Source organism: Vipera ursinii (genome assembly GCF_947247035.1).
Source record: "Vipera ursinii genome assembly, chromosome: 3".
In the NCBI taxonomy this organism is placed as follows: Eukaryota; Metazoa; Chordata; class Lepidosauria; order Squamata; family Viperidae; genus Vipera; species Vipera ursinii.
The window spans coordinates 57,458,293-57,481,598 of record NC_139516.1 but is presented as its reverse complement, the minus strand read 5'-3'; the positions used below and the strand labels follow the sequence as shown (position 1 = coordinate 57,481,598).

The following is a 23,306-nucleotide window of genomic DNA, read 5'->3' as shown; positions in this document are numbered from 1 at the left end:
CTCATTATTGAGGAAAGAAGAAGGAAGGATATGTTCTTATATACCGCAAATATTTTCTATGCCATGATCAGCTGTTTTTGCCAAGAAAGAAGATGCCACATAATATACACACACACACACACACAAAAGAAGCACAACTGTCTTTTTCTCTCATAAACCATTATTGTTGGGCATAGTTCTGTGATAAATCCATTTCTATTGATAAAATAATAGGTCTAGTATTCTTGTGATCTTGGAGAGGCATTTGATGGAATGATCCAAATTATTATACAAAGTTAATAACTAGCACTGTCTCTCTTTGGCAGCTGGCTTAATCATAAAGGAGTAAGGCAGAAACGAATTAATGACTGGCTGGGAATCAAAAATGAAACTGTTGATGAGTAAGTGCAATTGTTTAATGTTAAATTGCTATCAAATTGTATTTTAAATCCTAGTATATCTGCACACATATCTGTGCTAGAATAATGTTGTCACCACATAAATACGCATATTTTTCTTTGTCAAATTGTCATGTCTAAAATCCATAAGAACAATCAAATAACACTAATATTTTCTGTTTTATATACTTTCATAAAAATAATCTTTATTATTGTAATGCATTTTATCATAGGTAGAATATAACACAAAAATGTAACCAATGCTTCACTACCTTCTTCTTTCATTATTTTAATTATATGCATGGACATTTATACATGAGACAGCCGATACCTACTCTACAGTTGGTGCTATGCTTCTAACAGAAGTTGATAGTAGTGTTGCATACTCTTTTTAAGGCCAGGTTTTGCTGATGTTTGTAAACGTTGTTTGTATACGTTGTTTTATTCAAGAATAAGTGATCCTATTATAAAAAGTAACCCCGCATTAAGGAGAAAGGATTTGTTGTTTCCCTAGCACATATTTTATGAATGAGGAAGATGAAAATCTGCCACATTATGATGAAAAGACTTGGTTTGTGGGAGACATCAATCGCATCCAAGCAGAAGATTTGCTTTGCGGGAAACCTGATGGAGCATTTTTAATTCGAGAAAGTAGCAAGAAAGGCTGCTACGCTTGTTCTGTGGTGTAAGTATTGGCTTTATGAATTACCCAGAAGCTCTCGGCACACTTACAAAACATAACTGTATTATAGGAGCTTGCTTTAGAGTTGGGAGTGGTTCCGTGTATCTGCTTTTAGTTTTAAGGATGTTTTTCCTTTTAGTTCTTAAAAACATTTTTAAAACCTAAAAGGTAGACTTGTTCTGTGAATTCTGTACAAGTAAAATATTTAAACTGAGATGGGATGGGAGGTAGGCACAGTAACTGGTACACTATTTTGCAGGGCAAAATGATCCAATCTTTAGGAGAGGTGCTTGTGTCTCTGATATGGCTTACGGAAGGCCAATCAACAACGTAGAGAAGGCTTTTCTTGACCGTGTGTTTTTCTTGTGAGATAGCCTCACTCTGTGATACATACTAGCATGTTTTAACTTGGCTTTTTATAATGGACTTCCCCAGCTACGATTGCCCTAATGTTTCTCTTTGGGGGAAACTTAGTGTTTTATACAGTTAGAAAATCACTAGAGCAAGCAGCAGAATACAAATCTTTTAATGAAATAAGTGATACAATTTAAAAAACCTGTTCATTCTCATTCAAACGCTTTTGACAAAATATTTCATTCTTCACTTCTCCCGTTGGTCTCTAACTTCTATTACTTAAAAAAAAACTATTTTGGTAGAAATAGTATACATGTAATCTCTTAGATGCAGCTTCACATTTATTAAAAGTATAGATGTCTTAATCGTCTGAAAATCTTTTTAAAAATAGCTAGGATTACAGAGCTGGAAAAAAAATACTCTTAAGCTATGTGGTCCATTAATTTCTGAATCTTTTTATTGTACTCTTCTAGCTGACGTATCACATTAAATATTGTTTCTTTTCCTTAACAGAACTGAAGGCGAAGTTAAACACTGTGTGATCTACAGCACTCCAAGAGGTTATGGGTTTGCAGAGCCATATAACCTATATAGCACCCTTAAAGAATTAGTCCTGCATTACCAGCATACCTCTCTCGTCCAACACAACGACTCTCTAAATGTCCGTCTTGCTTATCCTGTCTACGCACAGATGCCCTCCCTTTGTAGATAAACTTTAGGAAAATGAAGTATAGGTGAAGTGATGGTTATCTCGAATCTCTTTTCTACAATTTTTATTAGAACCCAGAGGGCATTCTTTCTCCTTAGACTGCTTGTTTTGCACAAGAAGTGATACGATGAATGTGAATTGGAAACTTAGCAGCAACAGCTTCGGGAGAGGTACCATAGTGCTACCTGAAGATCAGCTGTGTTCATAAGGAGACTGCCTCTTGCTTTCCCAAAAAGAACAAGAAAACTCTCTCAAACTTTGTTTAAAAATCCATTGAAGCAAAATTGAGGAAACATTTTTGCTTGGCACCATCAATGGAATTTCTACATGGATTTTTTCTTTCCTGAGGTATTGGTTAACGTCTTTCAGTCTTAAACTCCAGGAAAATAGGAGGAAGGCTCACCTAAAGAAGCTTTTCCTTGTTAATTTTAGCAACTTTGCTGCAAATTAGAATAACTTACAAATGAGGGCTCATCTTGATGTAGCATGGTATTTGGTGAGGAGACCAAAGGAACTTTGGGGGAAGTTTCAGGTTCGTTCTTAAAAGAATATCCTCAAATAAATGTTGCTTTATATATTAACAACAATAACAAAGTTTCAGTTTCAACAGCACTACAGATCTTCAAATTTTTTAAAAAAAGCAAACTTTATCCAACAAAACGTCTCTCATTGCTGGACTGAGCACTTATGGGGATAATTGCATTTGCAATCGCACACTTGCCAAAACTTGAAGAGAAAATTATGAAAGCTACAACTTTCTCATGTCATTTTTATAACTGACCTGATGTAACTGCACCACTTTTCCCCATTAGTTTTTAACATTTTTTTTTCTTTTCTTATAACTATTTCAGATGTTCTTTTTAAAAGATACTAAGCTTTGGAATGTATACTAGAATGAAGCGGGCTCTTGGCATGTTTTTTTTTAAAAATGCTTAATAATTTTTGCTGTTTTGAAAACATTGTTTGATTTTGTTTTTATAAAAAAATTCTTGAAAAGTGCAATGGATTGCTTCTCAGTGGCTTGCTAAACCAAAAAAAAAAAACCCTATGAGTGCAGTCTATATATTGTTAAAACTGGCTACAATAATTTTACTTGTAATATATCTGACTTGCACCCTAAATCATTAATTCCATTGCACAGATTGTATAGGTATCCTTATAATTCATTGTTGTTTTACCATCAAGCAAATATTTGGGTAACTGAATTTTGTCAGACTGCTCAAGTTATAAAAGTGGTAGAATTTATCAGAATATAAACAGCTCTGCTTGGTTTTCTGCTGTCATCAGATCCATCTAGATTCTGTGTAATATCAAGTAATAATAGCAAATAATGAGAACTGGATCCACTAGACTATGAGAATTTGTGCTGAATTTGTCCTCCTAAAAATGCTGTCATTTTGTCACTCCACATAATGATTTTCTTGAATCTTCTGTGTATACTTGAGCTAGAACAATTACACAAAGGGGGAAACGAGCAAATTCAGCATGAAGTGCGTGCCAGGGGATTGGGACATGGACCTCTTCTGTCTTTACCTTGCTTTCATGACATCTTGAGCCCCAGACTGTTACAAATGTTTACATATAGCAGAATGCACTACAGAAAGCATACGTATTAATGCAGAATATGAAATTGCTGAACAGAAATTGAAAAATCTTGAGTTCTAATCATCAGCTGGAGGGGCCAAAGTAGAAATGCTTAATATGTCCCAACAGCACTTCTGATTTGCACTATTCTACTGCCATTTAAGCCAAGAGCTGCAGTAGTCTCTTCAGAAAAAAAAAAACTGGATTGACTGTAGTTCTTGGTGAAAAGAACTGCAGCTGTGTAATCCCTAGGCTTCTGCATAGATAATGAATGACCCTTTCCCATCCTCTGAAATAAAGTCTGGAGACCACACTTTCCTTTTACTCACCAGCAAAACTTCTACTGCTAAGTGTGATTTTGAATTTGCTAGTTTTCAAAAATAGCATGGAGATCTCTGGGAGCCAGGCAGGCTATACAGTCTGATCTGGCACTTGTTCATTTTTCAAGTACTGGTTAGGCGACAAAAGTCGTATGTCAACATCAGTGGAACTTTTCTGGGCCTTCAGTAATAATTTTTGCTGTTTAAAATATAACTAAACATAAAATGGATTTCGTCTACCAACTCCCACTATTATGAATAAATTTCACCTTGTTTACCCATTCGAACTCACCAGAATTTGTTGATTTCAGTAAATTCTGAAATGTACACTTCCTTTAAACATTATCTATTTCATATACACCTCAGGAACCACCGTGATCCAATTTATGAATATGGCTCTATTGTTTTCCAGTCTTTAAAGCCTAATTGAAATATATAGGGAATATGTTTTACCATCTGCATTCAGCTTCAGCAGGCATTCTTGATTTAATGTCCTTGAGTGCAATATTTTTTTTTTTACATTAGTGAGACTTAGCTGACCTCAAGTGGCAGCATTCTTAATTCTCCTGGCTGATTGTTAGGCTTAGCTGCCCTGCAAGCATCACCAATTAAACAGCAAAGCTGAAACGAACAGGAAACAAAATTCCAGAAGTCTAATCAATGAATGGATATGTACATCCAAAGCAAAGCAAAGATCTCTGCTTTTGAAAACAAAAATATTTAGGTTGTTAAGAGTATGATTTTAAACAAAATGCTGATGTTGATGATCTAGCAATTTCTTTGTTTTTGGATTGTTAAATGGTAATGGGGTGGATGAAATAGTGTTGTCTAATATGCACAGTTACGATTGAAATTTTTTCAGTATTTTTTTTTTCATAAGTTCATCTTTTATGCAGTTGCTAAATTTCAGTGGGTCAGGTTAAAAACAACTAAATGCCAGTACTTCTGGTACTTAATTTCTTTGCCAGTGGTGTTTAATAAGAACTAATGCATATATTTAATTGGAAATTTCAAGAAGCAGTAGTATCTAGGGTATAACTTCTATTTTGCACTCTTAGCCCTAAGCCAGGGGTGTGAAACTCAATTTCATTGAGGGCCACATCAGCATTGCAGTTGCCCTCAAGGGACCGGGTGGGTATGGCCAGGGTGGGTGTGGCTAGAGTGCATATGGCCTACTGGGTGGGCCTGGCCAGCTCTACATCATTCGCATTAAGGGTGCCTATGGGGGCCTGGGCAGGAGGGTCTCTGGGCCATGGCCAAGGCAGTGGGGGCAGTTCCTTCACTGTTTCCAGGATGGCTTTGTGGGCCACATGAAACCACTTTGTGGGCCGGATCCGGCCCCCGGGCCTTGTGTTTGACATGTCTGCCCTGAACTGTTCATTTAATCATATGAATAGTTTATGAATTTGAGACCCATTTTAAACGTATACAAGGCCTCGTATGAGCAAACGGGAGCTGTTTGTTTCTCCATTCCCTTTTGCACTGCCTCAGAAATTACTTTTGTATGTTTTTGTTTTTCATAAAGGTCATATAGACTAACACTGTTACTCACAACGTCTTGCACATCTGTAGGATTCATGGCCAAAGCATGAAATTCTTACGCTGGAATACAGTACTCCAATTTCCAGCTACGTCTATCAAATCCATCTACACTGAACTCATTTATATGCAATTTGTCCAGTCATATTGTATTTAAATTATATAATGTAGCACTTGGATTAAAATAAAAGAAACCACATCAATTCTACAAGACACCAACTTGCATAATCTCAGGAATAGAGACAGGTCATTTAATCTGTCTTGGAACAGGTAGATACTGATTTGTTTAAAGAAATAGGGACATATTTAGTGCTATGTTATGGATTTGGAGGGTAAACATTGGCACTCACTATGGAAAGTCTTGACAAGATGTACGGTGACAATACAGTGTTCATGTAGCAATTTTGTTTTTTTGCTCTTTTTCAAATCTGGAAAAGCCCTTTTTGGTACTTGATTTTTTTTCCTGATGAAATGTATGGTTGTTGGGTGTTTTTTTGTTTTGTTTTTGTTTTAAATTTTGTGTATCTTAAATTTACAGTTAATGGGGAATAAAAAGCTAACGTGTAGCGTGTATTGTGCCAAACTTTTTTTTTAGGTTACAGGTTATGTGTGATTATAGGCAAGCATTTTAATATATGGTCAACCATTGGTTTCATTTTTTTATTTGTGCACATTAATTCTTAAATCAGTGCTTTATGGTTTGGGATATTTGAATATATTTCTGAAGTAAATTTACATACAGTCTTCTTTTGCCCTTAAAGAGAATTAATAGTTGGAAGCAGAATTCTTCTTTCCATTTCTTGAAACTCCCTACTTGCTTAGAAGAGAATAGCCGAAATTAACTGTAGATTCGATTGTCAGTAACTTTAATAGTAAAAGCTATTCTTGTACAAAAAAACTGAAGGTCTTATTCCAAGGATAGGGTTGTTTTAAAACACTACAGTGGAAATATGAAGGCTACATTTAGGGGGGGGGGGTAAGAATGGTTCGTTCTTTCTGGATTGATTAGGCAGATAGTAAATTCAACATTAAGAATGAGGAGCCACCATTAGTCTCTGTTGCTGTCTTTGCCTTTTCTTTATACCTGACCCATCAGTCTTTCTCTTCAAACCCCCAGGCTTTTCTCCACCTTCCAAGAAGCTTTAGGAATGTCACAAGACTTCCTGCAACTCACCTCTTGCTTCTTTCTCCATTGCTTAAGTCAAGAAAAATATTCTGTGTCATCAAATGGTGGAGAAAAAGTTGCTGTTATACTTAGGCCAGCACTCTATCCTATCTTACTTTCAGTGGCTGTATTTCTTTGCCAATGGTAGATGTCTTCATTACCACCAACAGTGCCTCCCTTCCATTCTCCTATGTTATCACTGGTCTAGCAGTCTTCCATTATATCACAGTGGGGAAAGAACAGTGAAATGGAAGTGGCAGTTAACTAATGCTATGGAAATACTGGGGGGTCGGGGGGGCTTCTATTCCTTTGGGATATTAACACCCTCACAAAACTAAATTGAAATAATTTTCAGCGAATATTAGGGGAAACAGTATTTTACAGATGATACTTCATGTCAAGGAGACTTAACGTGATAATTTCTACTATAAAACCCATCCGTTGGAGAAAATGTAAAGAAATATATAAAGGTCCTGTGAAGTCGTTCAATCTTTTTGGATTGAATTTTTGGTTCCAATGGGATAGATCACAATCCAGGTACTTGGTTTTATATTAGTTAGACTTCCAACTAAAGCAAAAGCCACATTGAAATACAAAGAATCGATTGTTTAGCAGATAGCAGTAAGAGTCTGGAAAAGAGGAAAGGGTTTGAATATTTATATATATAACAAATATGCAGGGGAATTACTTTAATGATGACACAAATGATTTTTACTTCAACTCCTTTAAACTTATTTATGCCCAACAAAGACATATGTCCACTATCCAGTTTATTAAGATAATAATGTTAGGTAAATGTTTAATTATGGGATAATTTTTGTCCCTCCCTTCCCCTACATGCTAATTTACAAGTGCCCTGAAGCATCTTTTGCCCTACAGAGGAAAATGGAAGGGGAAAAAACAATCTGGTGACTGAATGTATTTGCACTCAGCAGGGACAAAATACCAGCTTGTGAATTAAATTCACAATTCCTGCAATCGAGTGATTCAAGTTCACATTGTTACTTTGAGGTTTGTTTGTTTTGCTTTTTTAAAAGTACCTTTAATTGTATACACCTCAATTACTTATTTACTTTGTTGGTTAAAAAAAAGCTGGTATTCTATAGGCAGTTCTGTAAGGTGGGAGGAAAATAATCTTGTTTGCTCTAAAAAGCCAATACCAATAATACGACTTTTCTATAAAAAAAAAGTTTCAAGTCCTGTCATTTTGGCTGGCACCATAGATTTAAGCCAATTTTTTTTTATTCTTCAGCAACATACCCTGATACAAATAACTCCTGTTAACTTGGAATATAATTTAAATAGCTCTCCACAGCAAATAGCACAGAAGCAACTTTTTGAGTTCAACAGAAGAGAACTGAAACGCTAAAAATAAAACAAAGGATCATTTAAAGTCTGTTTTGATTTCCACATGATTTGGTAATCTGCCTACAATGGTGGAAGTTAACACCTCCTAGTATTTTTTTAAGACAGGGAATAAAGATTTGTATGAAAACTATTTCCAGGCATGTTTAGAGAACCATATTCTCCGTACCTCTTCATCACAGCTGTTTGTGCCAGTTTGCACCCCTACTCCAGGCTAGCCCACCTGTACAGAGTATTTTGAGTTTGGGGCGACTGATTATAAAGAAACATGAGTCTGTTAATTGGGTTTTGCCACTTTACAGCCCCATATGATCTATTGGTCTGCACCTTTTCTGACTGTGTATTTGTGTGCAAGTGTGCTATATGTATATAGATAGATAGATGGAAAATAGATCCACCTATACATTTATATGCATTAGCCATGACATTGCTCAACTGAATCCAAATTGCCCACCTGCCCTTGCTAGACCCATTCAGCCTGAAACTGGGATCATTGTTTGATTGCCCTCAGTACAAAAAGTAAAATGAGTCTTATCTCACTTCAAATAAAGCAAAGTTGTAATGCTTCCTACAAACACTCAATTTTTTAAAAAGTGAAAGCCACATCATCTAGAAATAAAGTGCAAAGGAGAGCAATACTGTAGCATTAATTGCAACATATGGAAACAATTATATCTATAGATATAAATAGAATATTTTCTCTAAGAATATATGGTTATTAATTTTAATGGAGTATGCTAGGAATGTGCACTCCTTTATACAACTCACACTTAAGCACTGCATTCTTGAAATACATGTTGGTTTTCCTCTTAAGGATACTCTTTATCAAAAGATTTGCTACTCATGAAGCCACAGCTATTGTTTTTGTTTTTATTCTTTTTAATATGAATTCCAGCATGTAATTTTGGTATTCGTGTTGGTATGTAAAACCTGTTCTGTCATTTTATGATGTAGCTCAATTCATGTTTTTTAACTTTTGAAAAGAAACTGCTTCATGAAGAAAACAGTTGTATGTTAATCATATTGTAGTTTCTAAATGAGTAATGCAACATCATATGTGTCACCAAGTCTACTATGATGTTTCTTATGTTTTTTATTTTAAAAAAATAGATGGTTGAGCTTTGGAATTCCAGACACTAAGCATTCTGGCCTATTTTGCTTCAAAATAAAAATGCAATAAAGATTGCAATAAAGCACATTTAAATGTAATGTTTTAGAAGGATGTACTGACTGCTGTTTCTAATAAATTCAGAAATACAGCCTAGTTGGTATGAAGTGATGGTAAAAGTATGTTGGCTTTCTTTTGACAATGTAGTATTTGATTTCTTATAGATAAATTCTTATAAATCTTGATACTTCAGTAGTTATATTGTGGAATCTCCAAAAGTCTTACCAATTTAAAATCCTGATTACCAAACTGCTTTGTTCCTTAGCTAGAATACCAACATCAAGGTTTTTTCTTGCTTCAAAATTTCAAATCCATCTCCAGCATCTTGTCTTCAAGCATTTTGCAGTATGAGGGAGCATTATGATAATCTAGCACAATATGACAATGCTAAAACTGTAATATTTTTAAAGAGGGATACTTGGATCCATCTTACAATAAGAGGGCTGGCCAGAGTCGCTTGGTAGTGAAATTGGCAGCATATAAATTAAATAAATTCAGTTCAGTTCAATCGGGTTTCTAATCCCTTGTGTTCTGATCAAAATCCTCCAGCTTTAATAATAAAAACTAATATTTATAAAACTCCATCAAGCCACCTCTATCCTAACAGCATTAATGCATACTTCAAAGCTAATTACAGGAACTCTCTTTGGTTAAGAGAATCTTTACTAGATATAGTCTACTGCAATTTTGCTGTTACTAATCAAATTCTAAAGATGTCCTATTCCTGCAGTTCTATTCCCTTTGCAATGTGCTTCCTAGATCATTCTATCTATTTATCTATCTAGCATCTATTTATCTAGCATCTATCACAAAACAGACTTATTTTCTCAATTTTGCCAAGCTTCAGGTTTTGTTATAAATTGCACCCATCAGATGATTATTTAAATAGTCTCTGATCTGGGTTCAGTGCTATGCTAAGATTAAATGCCAAATATGAATGTTGATTTTAATGAGTGTAAATTGCATCCTTAAAAGTTTTGATACGTAATAAGATTTCTCCCAAAGAGTAAAGTGCACACACATTGGAACTAAAATGCTTGTTTTCTATTCAATATATAGAGGGGTCTTCACTTCCTAAAGTCATGCTGTTTGCACTCAACAATGTTTGCATTATATTAGACTGAAACTGGAAACCACTACACAGAGTCAGGAAAGTTAAGATACTCAGAATGTGGTTTCAGAAGAAAAATGTTGAAAAATCATCAAAAAGATTTAAATCAAAATAAGCAATAATCCCAGAAGTTTAAACATGTTATAAAAAGCCTTGGTGGAGCAGTGGGCTAATGCCTCCTTAAGTAACACCAGCTGCCTGCAATTAGTGCAGGTTCGCATCCCACCAGGCTCAAGGTTGACTCAGCCTTCCATCCTTCCGAGGTAGGTAAAATGAGGACCCAGATTGTTGGGGGCAATAAGCTGACTTTGTAATAATGCCGCTTGGGGTGTGTGTGTGTGAAAGCCCTAATAAGCAGGCATATACATAGAATGAAGGCTACTGCTAAGCTTTGTAAGCCGCCCTGAGTCTTCGGAGAAGGGCGGGATATAAATGGAATTAAAATAAAATAAATAAAATAAATAAATAAGAGGTAGTGGTCAGGAGAGAGAAAAAAGAGAACAAAGGCTGAATACTTTTTCCTTTTTTTAATTGCAATATCTGCTAAAAAGGGCCTACAATAACACTTTTTTCCTGTGTTTTTTTTTATTTTTAAATTTTGATATAGCTATGATTTGATTTGATAATTCCATATTTTGAATTACCATTTCAGTTTTCACTTTAGTTTATGCAACAGCAAAAATATTAACAATATAAGTTAATTTAGATGTGTTGTACAATATATTTATATGTATGTACTATATTCTTTTCTCTTTGTTTTTTGTTTTTTGTTTTTTGTTTTTTTAACCAATGAAAATATACATTTATATATATATATATATATATATATATATATATATATATATATATATATATATACACACACACACACCACACACACACACACACCACACACACACACACACAACACACACACACACATACGCGCGGTGGCTCAGTGGGTTAGGACACTGAGCTTGTCAATCAGATGGTTGGCAGTTTGGCGGGTTGAATCCTGAGTGCCGCGTAACAGAGTGAGCGCCTGTTACTCATCCCAGCTTCTGCAGTTCGAAAGCACGTAAAAATGCAAGTAGAAAAATAGGGACCACTACGGTGGGAAGGTAACAGCGTTCCATGTCCCTTTGGCATCTAGTCATGCTGGCCACATGACAAATCAACTGTGAATCTTAGAAAAGAAAGCTGACAAAATTGTATTTATTCTGATTCAAGTACACTTCCAAATATTGAATTTGAGGTAGAGATATGCCTCACTCGTGCCATTGTTTTCATTGAACTGGTATCTGTCAAATGCTCACCTCAACTGTATGGTAAAACTGTATCTTCAAGGCCAACAGCCCTTGATAAGTTTGTCCTCCATGAATTTATCCAGCTTTGTTTTAAGACTACCTCTTACGGCAATGAAAACCTTAGGTAGTAAGGTCAGTGTGACAAATACTTTCTTTTATCTGTTCAAATCAAATCAGTTTACTACAGTCATATGGCCAGATTTTATCTGTTCTAAATCTTTCAGACAACTTCAGTAAATGACTCCTGGCCCCAAAGTTTTGAGAGGGAGAAAAGACTTATTCCTCTGTGCTTTTTCCATGTCAGGTATGACTATACATCTCCAATGTGTCTGTCTTCACTCATCTTTTGTCCAAACAAAATGGCCCCAAACACTACAGATTTTTCTTACAATGTAAATCCTTGACCTCCCTGATTGTTTTGGTAGCTCGTTTCATTTTTTTTCCTAGCTCTGATATGTCCTTCTCCAATACAACAATCAGAACTGCACAATACTCCAGATGCTGGTGTATCATAGATTTATAATAAGACATTATGGTGTTATTTTTCTTTATATTCTTTTTTCTAATGAACCTAGGATAGAATTTGAATTCTTTTTTATAGCATCTGCATACTTGCTTCACATTTTAACTGAGCAATCTATTTTGATACTAAAATATTTTTGATTTATTTATATCCTGCCATTACGAACATATCCAACACACCTTCCTCTTATTTTCCTCACAACAACAACCCTGTTAGGTGTATTGGATTGAGAGAGTAATTGGCCTAAAGTTTTTCCTGTGCACATAAGAAGTTAAGGGATTTTTCCCAATCTGTGCTCTTATACACTGAAATTTAATCACATCTACTGTTTTATTGACCATTCATTCCTTTTGGATCTCATTTTTTATCTTACCATCCTGAGAAATTTGGTATTATTTATAAAGGTAGCCATCTTGCTGTTTTCCCTTATTTCAAGATAATTTATGAACAAAAAAAAAGCACCAGTCCCAACAGAGTCCTAATTCTCTTATCTCAAAGGCCACGGTGAATAATTTTGTCAAAGGCTTTTTGAATATTCAAGAATGCAATGTCACCTTCATCCATACCCTCTCTTCATGTTCTTTAAAATTCCCAGATTGGAGAATTTGTTTGCAGAACCCTTGCAGATTTTCCTTCAGCAAGGTTTGTATTCCTGTGTGATTTTCTTTGATGGTCATATCTTGCAGTTTTCCTGGTACAAACATTAAGCTAACTAGCTTATAGTTACTTGGATCCAATTCTACGTTTTTTAAAACTGGTGCCACATTCACCTTCCAGTCCTTTAGCATAATGCACAATCTGAAGGAGAGATTATTTTTGCTAGGTCAGCAATTTCACATCTGAGTCCTTTTCAGAATTCTCAAGTAGATTTTCTCTGGCTACGTGCACTCCACATCCACATCATGGGCCATCTACAGTCTACAAATCAGCACTGCCACAGTGCAAATATTCAAAACCTCCAACTCTCCAGGAAACCATTTTCCCTCTTTTTCTCCTGAGTTTTGGGAAGAATATTTTGTTTGTGACAACTGTTTTCTCAATGGAGAGATCAGCCAGAGCATCTGCTTCTGAGCTAGTGTTTTCTTCAGTCCAGTGGGGTTAAAGCCCTCAAATGCCATTTAGCTTGTATATTACACAAAATGTTTATTGTCATCCAACTCTCTCAGGTTATCTTGGGGTAACACATTTCATACGCCCAATGGAACGCTTCCTCATAGGGCTTACAGAAATACCACCATAATGATTAGAAGATTTTTGAGATTTCTCAGTGAATTTACAAATAGTTTCAAAAGTCAATCTTCCCTTGCAAATTTCCAAAGCATCCTGAAGAAATGTTTGCAAAGGGACAAATTATATTACGTCTAGAAATGCATTGACTGCATGGAGGGACCATTTCAAAATTAGTGTCTTATCTTAATGTGAAGGAAAGGGGAAAGGGTTGTATGGTCATAACAGATATCAGTCTGATATAAGAAGAGGGAACACAGGTTGCCTTATGCTCTGTCAGTTCAGATCTGAAAGAACTCTGGAAGATCCAAACTCACTAGCATGTCAACAGGGCCCTGTTGAAGGCACTTTAAATCTGCAGACAGTGAAGCCAAAAGCCAGTGTGGTGTGGCAATTTGCTAATAATTCCAGAAGCCGTCAAATTTTGCTGGACTGAAATAAGCATTTATTCACAGCACCTATGACACAGAGAGGCTCTAAGCACTCATAATCATAATAGTAAAGTTGGAAGGGACCTTGGAGGTCATCTAGTCCAACCCCCTGCTCAGCCAGGAAACCCTATACCATTTCAGACAAATAGTTGTCCAGTCTCTTCTTAAAAACTTCCAGTGTTGGAGCATTCACAGCTTCTGGAGGCAGGTTGTTCCACTGGTTAATTGTTCTAACTGTCAGGAAGTTTCTTCTTAGTTCTAGGTTGCTTCTCCAATCTTTAGTACACTTGTTCACACTCAACTGGGTCAAGACAAGGTTTAAACTTAAAGTTGATTCCAGCCAGTGGGAGAAATAAAAGGAGTTTGGACCTAAACTACATCCTCTTTTCAAGTCTCTCCTCTAAACAGGTTAAGCATGACCCCTTACTTCCTGCTTATGAAACCCTGTCAAAATACTTGAATAGTTCTGTAAAACTGGGGACACACAAGTGGGAGAAAAGAGCGAGATGGAATTAATAAGGATGGAATAAGATAAATCCACCTCCCCAACCCTGGCTTTAAAGATGTCAGTTCACACTAGGCTCTGTCTTTAATATTTTTCTGAATAATCAGAAAGTGATTCACTTACCGCTTCCTTTTTTAAGGCTGGGACTCCTCTTTCTTGACTGCATCATCTTGTCTATGCCTTGCTTGGGTATGAGCCAATTGCCTTGTGGTGTGGCTGACTTTCATTAGCCATTCTGTGAACACAGACATTGAGAACGATGTGTGTATATATTTAAATGTTTTCTTCTTTTTTCCCCCTTTGGTTGACATTTTGCCTAATCCTATTCACCATCCCTAATAGTCAGCAAAGACTATAAATCCAACAATGCAGGCACTGTCACCCAGTTGGGGAGCTATACCACAAAAACAATTTGGAGCTTTTTCATAAAACACACGGTCAGATTTAGGGTTATTTTTATTAGTAGACTTACTATGTTTATTGGTGTTTGCCTCTTGTATTCCATTCTAACATACTGTATTTGGCTACATCCCAACACAACTGCTGTACTGCACTGCAAAAGAAGAGAAGTTTTTTTACTGTTCTGCAATAGATCAAGATAAGCAGAGAGACCAATCACTAGTTCCTCCTTTGAAAGAGTCCCCCACTTGTTTCCCTTCAAACTCCACACATTAAATTTATAGGGAACAATGTCCTTGAATAGCTTCAAGAAGGACTTTAATTTATACCAAAGCTTTAGTCATGCTTTTAAATAAAATAAAGATGTAGTCTAGGTTACCGGCCTATAGCACATAAAGAAGTCTTTGTGAGTAATGATATTATTGGTCAGTTGGACACATTTTGGTCAGTATGCCATAAACACAAACAAAACCCAGTGACAGTTTTATTCCAAGTATTCTCACCCTATTCTATGCAAGTTAGGACCTCTAATCTAAATACCGCTTTGCAAATAAACATGTTGCCGTTCACATCCCATCAATTGCTTGCAAGCAAAGACTGACATTTAAGTCGATTGGGGGGGGCACGACTGGATAGAAAAGCACCAGGTTCTTCCAATCCTTACTTGCTATGATTTTATGACTCCATGATTAAAGAAATGCAGAGAAAATGAACGGTTTTGATGGAAATAAAACAAATATTTTGGAAATAGACAAAGAAGGGTTAGCAAGGAGCCCTGCAGAAAAATGAGTGGGGGAAAATAATATAGTAAATGGATTTGGAATGAAAGTGAGATGAAGTGAGAGCTCTGGAAGGAATATTTTAGAAAACAGAAAGTGATATGTTGAAGAGTGGAACAGAAACAAATTAATTTATTCAGTTCACATGGCCACCCATCTGAAACATGTGACTGAGGGCAGATAAGAAATAAAAAACAGGTAAAAAACACCATAACAAAAACAATAAATGAAGATAACAACATCTGAGGGAACACCTGCTGCCGGCATCAAGTTCCCTTCGTCCAGTGCGCTCCCACAGGGAGGGTCTTCTCAGGGTGCCACCGGTAAGAGATTGCCGGCGGACGACACCCAGGGATAGGGCCTTCTCAGTGGGGGCGCCTGCCCTTTGGAACCAGCTGCCGGTGGAGCTTAGGACTGCCCCCGACCTCCATTCATTCCGCCGGGACCTGAAGACCTGGCTCTTCGAGCTCTCTGGCCCAGGCTGAGGATTAATCTTATTTTAACTGGGGTTTTATTTACCGTATACAGGGACAAATTTAATTTTTTTTAAACTTGTTTTTAACTTTTGTATTTTGGTTTTTAATTACCCTGTAAACTGCCCTGAGTCCTTCGGGAAAGGGCGGTATATAAATGTAATAAAATAAATAAATAAATAAATAAATAAAACTAACTGGCACAATATGTTATTAATGTTAGCATGCCAAGGAAAAAATGATGAAAAGGAAATGATAAATGTGATGATAGGTTACAAAATTGTAGACCTAGATGGTATAACTGGAAAAATGCAAAAAATACAGGGCTTTTTTTCTCATAGAACGCTCAGAACGGAGTTCCGGCACCTTTTTTGGATGGAACCTTGTAGGGTAGGCAAGGCGGGTTGTATGACATGTGAGTTCCGGCACCTTTTTCTTTTACAAAAAAAGCACTGAAAAAATATATACATGGTTTGTTATGGAATGGCCAGGCATCTTATTTAACATATGTGTAAACTATATCTCTGGCTGACAATTGGAAGAATGCTATTATTATTCTCCTATGTAAACTAAAAACTGGCAGGAGTTCATGCAAAAACTACAGAGGGATTAGTTTGATGCTTGAAAAGATGTCTGACAGAATTCTGATTGAAAGGGTACAAGAAGCAATCAAAAGCAAAATTTAGGAAGCACAATACAGCTTTATGCTAAGCAGGCAATAAGCACATTAAATTGTAGCTTTTTCAGTAGCTCCCTAAGTAATGCAGAATGCAGAGAAAGCTTACTGAACATTTGCTGATTTAAAGAAATCATATGAGAAAGTGAACAGGCTCGGTGAATTGATGTTTTGCTTGAAGATGAAATTGAGGCTTGGTTGCTGAATGAGGTAAGAGTGATATGTGACAGAAATAAAGCAGGCATGAAAATAAACAGAATGCTTAGTAAATAGCTTAGCACTGCTGGAAGAAAGAATAATGTGTATTGGTAATTGAATGTATTTATGAATAAATGTATAATTAATACTTGTGGTATTGTTAAAAGTGTATTGGTTGGAGATATTATTGTACATGGGCCTTTATATACAGATCATGCTGTATTATTGGCTGAGAAACCAATGACTTTCAGCAAATGCTAGACAGATTGTGTGATGCCACAAAGAAAATGGATTTGAACATTAATGTAATAAAAGATAGCTGCTTGTGACAAGAAAATTATTTGTAGCTATACCAAATGGTGAAAAGCTTAGGGCAAGTAGACAAAGCCGTATGTTTTGATAGAATTCTTAGTAAGGATGAAAAAATGGAGAGATGTTTAATATACATGAATATTGGTAAGAAGACAAGGAATAGTATGCAATCTAACTAAAAGTGGGTAGTACAAATTTTTGTTGAAATAAGTAAAAATGATTGTGTACAAGAGAATTCTTTCTCAGCACATAAAATTGGATACTGTATATCAGGAGAAATGTGTTGGAGCAATTCACAGCTTCTGGAGGCAGGTTGTTCCACTGGTTAATTGTTCTAACTGTCAGGAAGTTTCTCCTTAGTTCTAGGTTGCTTCTCTCCTTGACTAGTTTCCATCCGTTGCTTCTTGTTGCTTTTCTCAGTGAAGTTGTAACTTTGAATGGTCACTAAATGAACTGTTGTAAATCAAGGACTGCCTGTATAAAGGTAAGCTGAATGGAGTGGGTATGGATTACTTATTTTGAGTATTAAACCAAGAAGAGGCAGGACCAAGAATGAATGCTAAATGAAAGTGGACTGAGTGACCAATAAGGATGAGTGAACAGTAGAATAAGACCTTTGAGGTGGTTTGATCAACTTGAAAGAATGAAGAGAATTCAACTGTAGACAGACACATGGAGGAAGAGTGAATGTGTTAAGAGGAAGTAAAAAAGACTGAGAATAATGGTTGCAATTAATGATGGAAATAATGGAAAGTCTTTGAAATACAACAATGGAGTAATGATTGCTAAAAAATGATGGACCTAGCAGAAGTGACAAAATTGTTTGCTTAGAGATAGATGAACTACTACATGTATTAGTGACTGGAAACCACTTATGGACTCTTTGTTGAAAAAAAAGAAAAAATGAACTTGTGATTTTTCAATTTGATGATTAGAAAGGGCAGATTAGCGAAGGAAAGAAATTATGCTATAACGTTAGAAAGGATAAAATATAAATATATTTCTAATTACCAGTAAGAAAATCAGAAACTCCTTCTGTTGTCTTTTTTCTTTTTCTTTGTCTATTTTCTTTCATTTCTTTTCTATTTACTTATGACTTTTCTTTTACTTTTTTCCTTTAAATTTGAATTATTTTTACTTTGAAAGAAATGTCTTTAATGAAAATTAATTTTTAAAAAGAAACTAGTTTTACCTTTTTTGTACCTTATGAAATAATTTTTTCTCACCCATTTCTACATTTTGCACAACAATGCTTATCTTGAATCAGCAAGAAGGTATTTTGATAGGCAAGCCTTATTCTATTCAGAACTATTTAAATATAATCAACACTTAAGAACCAGTTGTTTTTAGCAGATAAGAACTGCATCCCTATTATTACTTTCCTTGTAACAAACCAGATTCACTTAACAACCGTGTTACTAATTTAACAACTGTGCCAAGAAAGGTCATCAAATGGGGCAAAACAGCTGTCTTGCTTAGCAAAAGAAATTTTGTACTCAATTGTGATTATAAGTCAAGGACTACCTGTATTTTAAAAAGTACTTATGAGATCACTTAAGACTTCCCTTTTTATAAATTATATTTATTTTCCTTTTTATTTCAATTTTTCCTAGGTATGAATTACCTCAAGCAAGTAGAAAGCCTGGCTCCATTTAAAGGAGTAGATAAATATCCATGGAAGCCATGAAAGATAATAAAACACTGTCCCTCTCAAAGAAACATTATAAAGCTGGGAGGGGGAGGATATATGCCAGATTTTCAAGGCACTAGGTTGGCTATTACCCTTTTAAGATAATGATGATGATAATGATTGTCAAACTTTACCAGAAAATCATTACCTTCCAGCCCAGATATTACTTCAAGAAGTATAGTTCAGCTGAATTTTCTTTGGAGTTCATGCTGAATAAATTCCACCAGCATCCCTAACTGTAACATAAATTACATATTCAGAAGGAAAGAAAATCACATCTTCACTCAGAATGTATTAAAAAAACTACTTTGCCATTTTGGCATGAGACAGAGAAGACAAAATTGCAAAGTCAATATGTATAGGCACATGGCATTTGTTCATTTTTTTATTTAAAAATGCCCTGTGAGCTAGAGAGAACTCTCTCATACAGAAAGGGTTGACCCGCATTTCATTATTAAAATTGGGCAGCTGCCTCAACAGTCTCTGAGTGAACACTTCCTTAACATGATGGGCAGACATAATACAGATTTGGTGCACTCTAATCAATATATGCAAATGAAGTCCCCTCTTTGCACCTCTATTCCATCAGTGGGCACAGATTAAAGCGCAAGTAATTAAGAACTTACTTCAGCGATACTGAATTGAAATCAGTTTAATAAGAAATTGTCAGACCTTAAGTCTTTTGGGTAAGCAGTACATGAGCAAGACTGAGCTAGCATACTTACTTACTTACTTACTTACTTACTTACTTACTTACTTACTTACTTAATCAATCAATCAATCAATCAATCAATCCCAATCCTCTTTCTGTATGGATGCTGTTCCCTTGGGCTTCCACAGAAGACAAACTAGAAACTTTTACCGTCATCATTCATGACTTCTAAAGATGACTTTGTGTCCTCTTCAGAATTACTGAATTACTGAGTTACTGCTCTATCAATCTAACACCCAGTCAAAATTGACTATAGGGTCAATGAGTGCCTAAGAGCAAAAACTTATAACCATGAGGCAAAAAAAGCCCGAGTGTCAGAATGAATTGCTGCTGAAATTTGCCATGCTAGTGATAGCAATAACAAGACTTAACGTAATAAATAGGGTCTATCAGTGCTTTGAAATGATTCATAAGAAGTGTTTCAGATCTTGTACAAGCACAGCACTTCTTCACTTATTAAAATAGTCCAAATTTGTACAGGGCTCCAAATGAGCTTTAAAAAAAACCCTACAGCTTTTTAAAGATTTGCATTAACTGCAAGTGGATTCTTTAAAAAAGTGGCATTTAGGTAATTTAGATAACATGTAGCAAGAATGTTGCATCTTCCACTAATATTTTCCATTATTTGGGGAGGGGGGGCTGATGTTTTGCAGTCTAACTCACCTGTACAATTCTTTTTTTTTCCCTTATCAAACACCCATGACATCAAAGAGACTATTTCTTAGGAGCTGAAAATGTTTGTGTGGATGATTGAAAAAGATCAGGCTGCTTTAATAAAAAGCAGAGAAGGTCTGTGTTGTGTAGTGGGTCTGACGCAAGGAAGAGATGCCAGCCGGTGTGTGAGTTCAGCTCTTTATTGGATGGGGGGTAGCGAACTGAGGGATGAGGGTTACCTGGCCTCCTTAAATACCTAGCCAGGTAAGCGGACAGCCAATGGGGTTGGCCCTAGGTTTCCTGCCGAAACTGGGTTTCCCGCCAAAACCGCTCAGGCCAACGCCCCCTGGTGGCTGTTGCTATGCAGGTGCCTGCATACATAACAGTCTGCACTTGGGTGTGATGCAAAGCACTTCCTCTAAATCATTTTTAACTGTGCACAACCATACTGAAGTATGTAGTTAACCTCTTTTAATGATAGTCTAAGCCTATCCTAGCCCATACTGGAGTAGGACATCAATAAAAAATGGATTACATGCTTCTGTTGAGGTAGCAAACCTTCTGGATCCTTCCTCTTCATTCAAGAGAAGGCTCAGATGTTAACCTGCCCACCACCACCCTCAGAAAACTATCATTTCAAATATTCTCCCCACAACAGAATAGTTTCTATATGTGCATTGATTTATTTGTAGAATGAAAGAGAATTCAGTCATGTAAGTTGCCAATTACAGCATGAAGAAATATAGTCCAATGTTTGCCAAAAAATATATGCTATTTACAATTACTCTACCTTTTTGGGGGGAATTTGGGATGTTTGGGGAAAAGAAATCTAGAAGAGCTGCAGCCAGGAAAGGAAGGAAATATTTGCAAACTGAAAATACTGGTGCCTAATTTAATTTAATTCTCACAGTAGGTCTATTTTACATGAGGGAAGAAATCTGCTTGGATTCTGAAATTCAGGAAAGTAGAAATAGTGACAGTCGAGGTGAGATTATCCATAGTGGAAATATGATTAAGGTAAAGTGCTTGCTGTTCAGAAAAACATCAGTCCCCCCAAAACAATGGAGAATAAGTCTTGCAGGTGTTGCCCATTCTGGTATGTTATTCAGTAGTACAGGACTGGATTTTTACTATGAGAAAACAAGATAATAGGCAACTCAGAATACAGGAAAAATTTGGAGACGCTGGGGACTTAGGCTGATTAAATGTAAATAAAAATTAAACATTGTTTTGTGTATGAGTTGTACCTTCCTATCAGAAACCCTGCAAAAACTCCTCTCCCCCCAAATCTCTCACATTTGATCTGCTGTAGTCTGACTTTGATCCCTCCTGGTTGCCATCATTAACTTGCTGATCTGAAATTTCATCTTAATGTCATTCTATTCTATTGCAGATATTGAGTGGCAAATATATTTTATGGCTGTGGCTGCTCCAAATGACTGTATTTTATACTCTCCCATCTAAACTTTCATTGGTGTCATTCATTACTGATTGGCAGGGGAGAAATATTTTCTTTGGAATGTTTATTTCTGTATCTCATTGGTATTAATGGTATATAAGTCTAAGTGCTTGCTCATATGACTTTTTTTTTTTGGGGGGGATGTGGCATTGAGATGTCTACTAGCATCCCTAAATGCCTCTCATACCCTCAATAGTATTTGCAGAGGCCCAAAGGTATCCACATGTTCTTAAGCAGGCAGCAGCACCAATCACAGACTAGGATGCTGGATGCTACAGTAACAGAAATTATCCTTAGAGACTCACAAGACAATTTTAGCAGTTATAATAAAAGTCACATTAAATTCATTTGTGCATACTCTCAAATAACTATATACTGGAAAAACATTCCAATTAAAAAAATTTTTAAAAAAACATTTAGTTGCACATTCCAACTTCCCCTACCACACAGAAAACATCCACATTCAAGCAAAAATATCAGAAATTTCAGAATTTTGCTTTCAAACAGCATCACCAAGTCTGGCAATCAAAGAGAAAATACAAATAATCCCTTACACCCAATTAAAACTGTTAAATCTCTTTACTCCCCAAAACATAAACCATGTATTAATTCATCTGTCATGCTTTACAGAAAAAGATTAATCACGACAAAACGAGAAGCATTAGCAGGTGTGGTTACCCTTGAGGAGGTGCTCAAGGGTAACGCAGAAGCACTCTAGAGTTTTTCTGATGCTTTGGAAACCAACTATGATTGTTGAAAACAGAAGCAACTTAATCTGGCATTTGCTGATAAACCAAAATATACCAAGAATTAGAAAGTCAATAAAATAGAAGGAGGAACTTGGAATATTAGTTTCACTCATTTTGTCATCAAATAATAATAAATCTGTTATGTATGAAGGTACCTGCATAGCAACAGCCACCAGGGGGCGTTGGCCTGAACGGTTTTGGCGGGAAACTCAATTTCGGCGAGAAACCTAGGGCCAACCCCATTGGCTGTCTGCTTACCTGGCTAGGTATTTAAGGAGGCCAGGTAACCCTCATCCCTCAGTTCGCTACCCCCCATCCAATAAAGAGCTGAACTCACACACCGGCTGGCATCTCTTCCTTGCGTCGGACCCACTACACAACAAATCAACCAATTTCTAACACTGGTAAGATGATATAGTTGTGCAAAGGGATCGTGACAAACAGAATTTTGCTGGCTGGAGACAAAGGTAGGGGTATAAGACAAGATTTGTTCGGAGGTTACACTTTGAGGCAAGTAGCTTCATACAAGAGCACAGAACTACTATGCAAGCATTTATCTCAGGTAGCTGCCAGAGCAAAAGTATTCTAGCAGGATTACTAACTGATGGTTGGGAAATTAAGAGATGGCAAACCAACCAACCTGGCATCTTAGATTATACTCTACCAAGATAACTAGCAGGGTGTAATCTGAATGCATGCTTTTATTCTCCATGAAGCTTAACTTGGCGGAAATGGCAAAGATTTCAGCGTATTTGAAAGACCAATCGCAACAGAGATACATTGTGGAGTGGAGAAGATGGATTGATTATATCCAGAATAAATATGGGACTAAAAAGTTTCACTTAGCATTTGAATAAAT

General features: G+C 36.2%; 1 protein-coding gene across 1 annotated transcript in view; it reads left to right on the top strand.

Moving 5' to 3' along the window:
• LOC310637180 (phosphatidylinositol 3-kinase regulatory subunit gamma) overlaps nt 1-2,751 on the top strand; it is a 41,098-nt gene extending 38,347 nt beyond the window's left edge. The window contains exons 8-10 of the mRNA XM_083357508.1: nt 306-380; nt 892-1,062; nt 1,927-2,751. Coding sequence (XP_083213634.1) covers nt 306-380; nt 892-1,062; nt 1,927-2,125 — 445 coding nt within the window. The 3' untranslated portion in view covers nt 2,126-2,751. The remainder of the gene's footprint in view (nt 1-305; nt 381-891; nt 1,063-1,926) is intronic.
• Nucleotides 2,752-23,306: the final 20,555 nt, after the last annotated feature.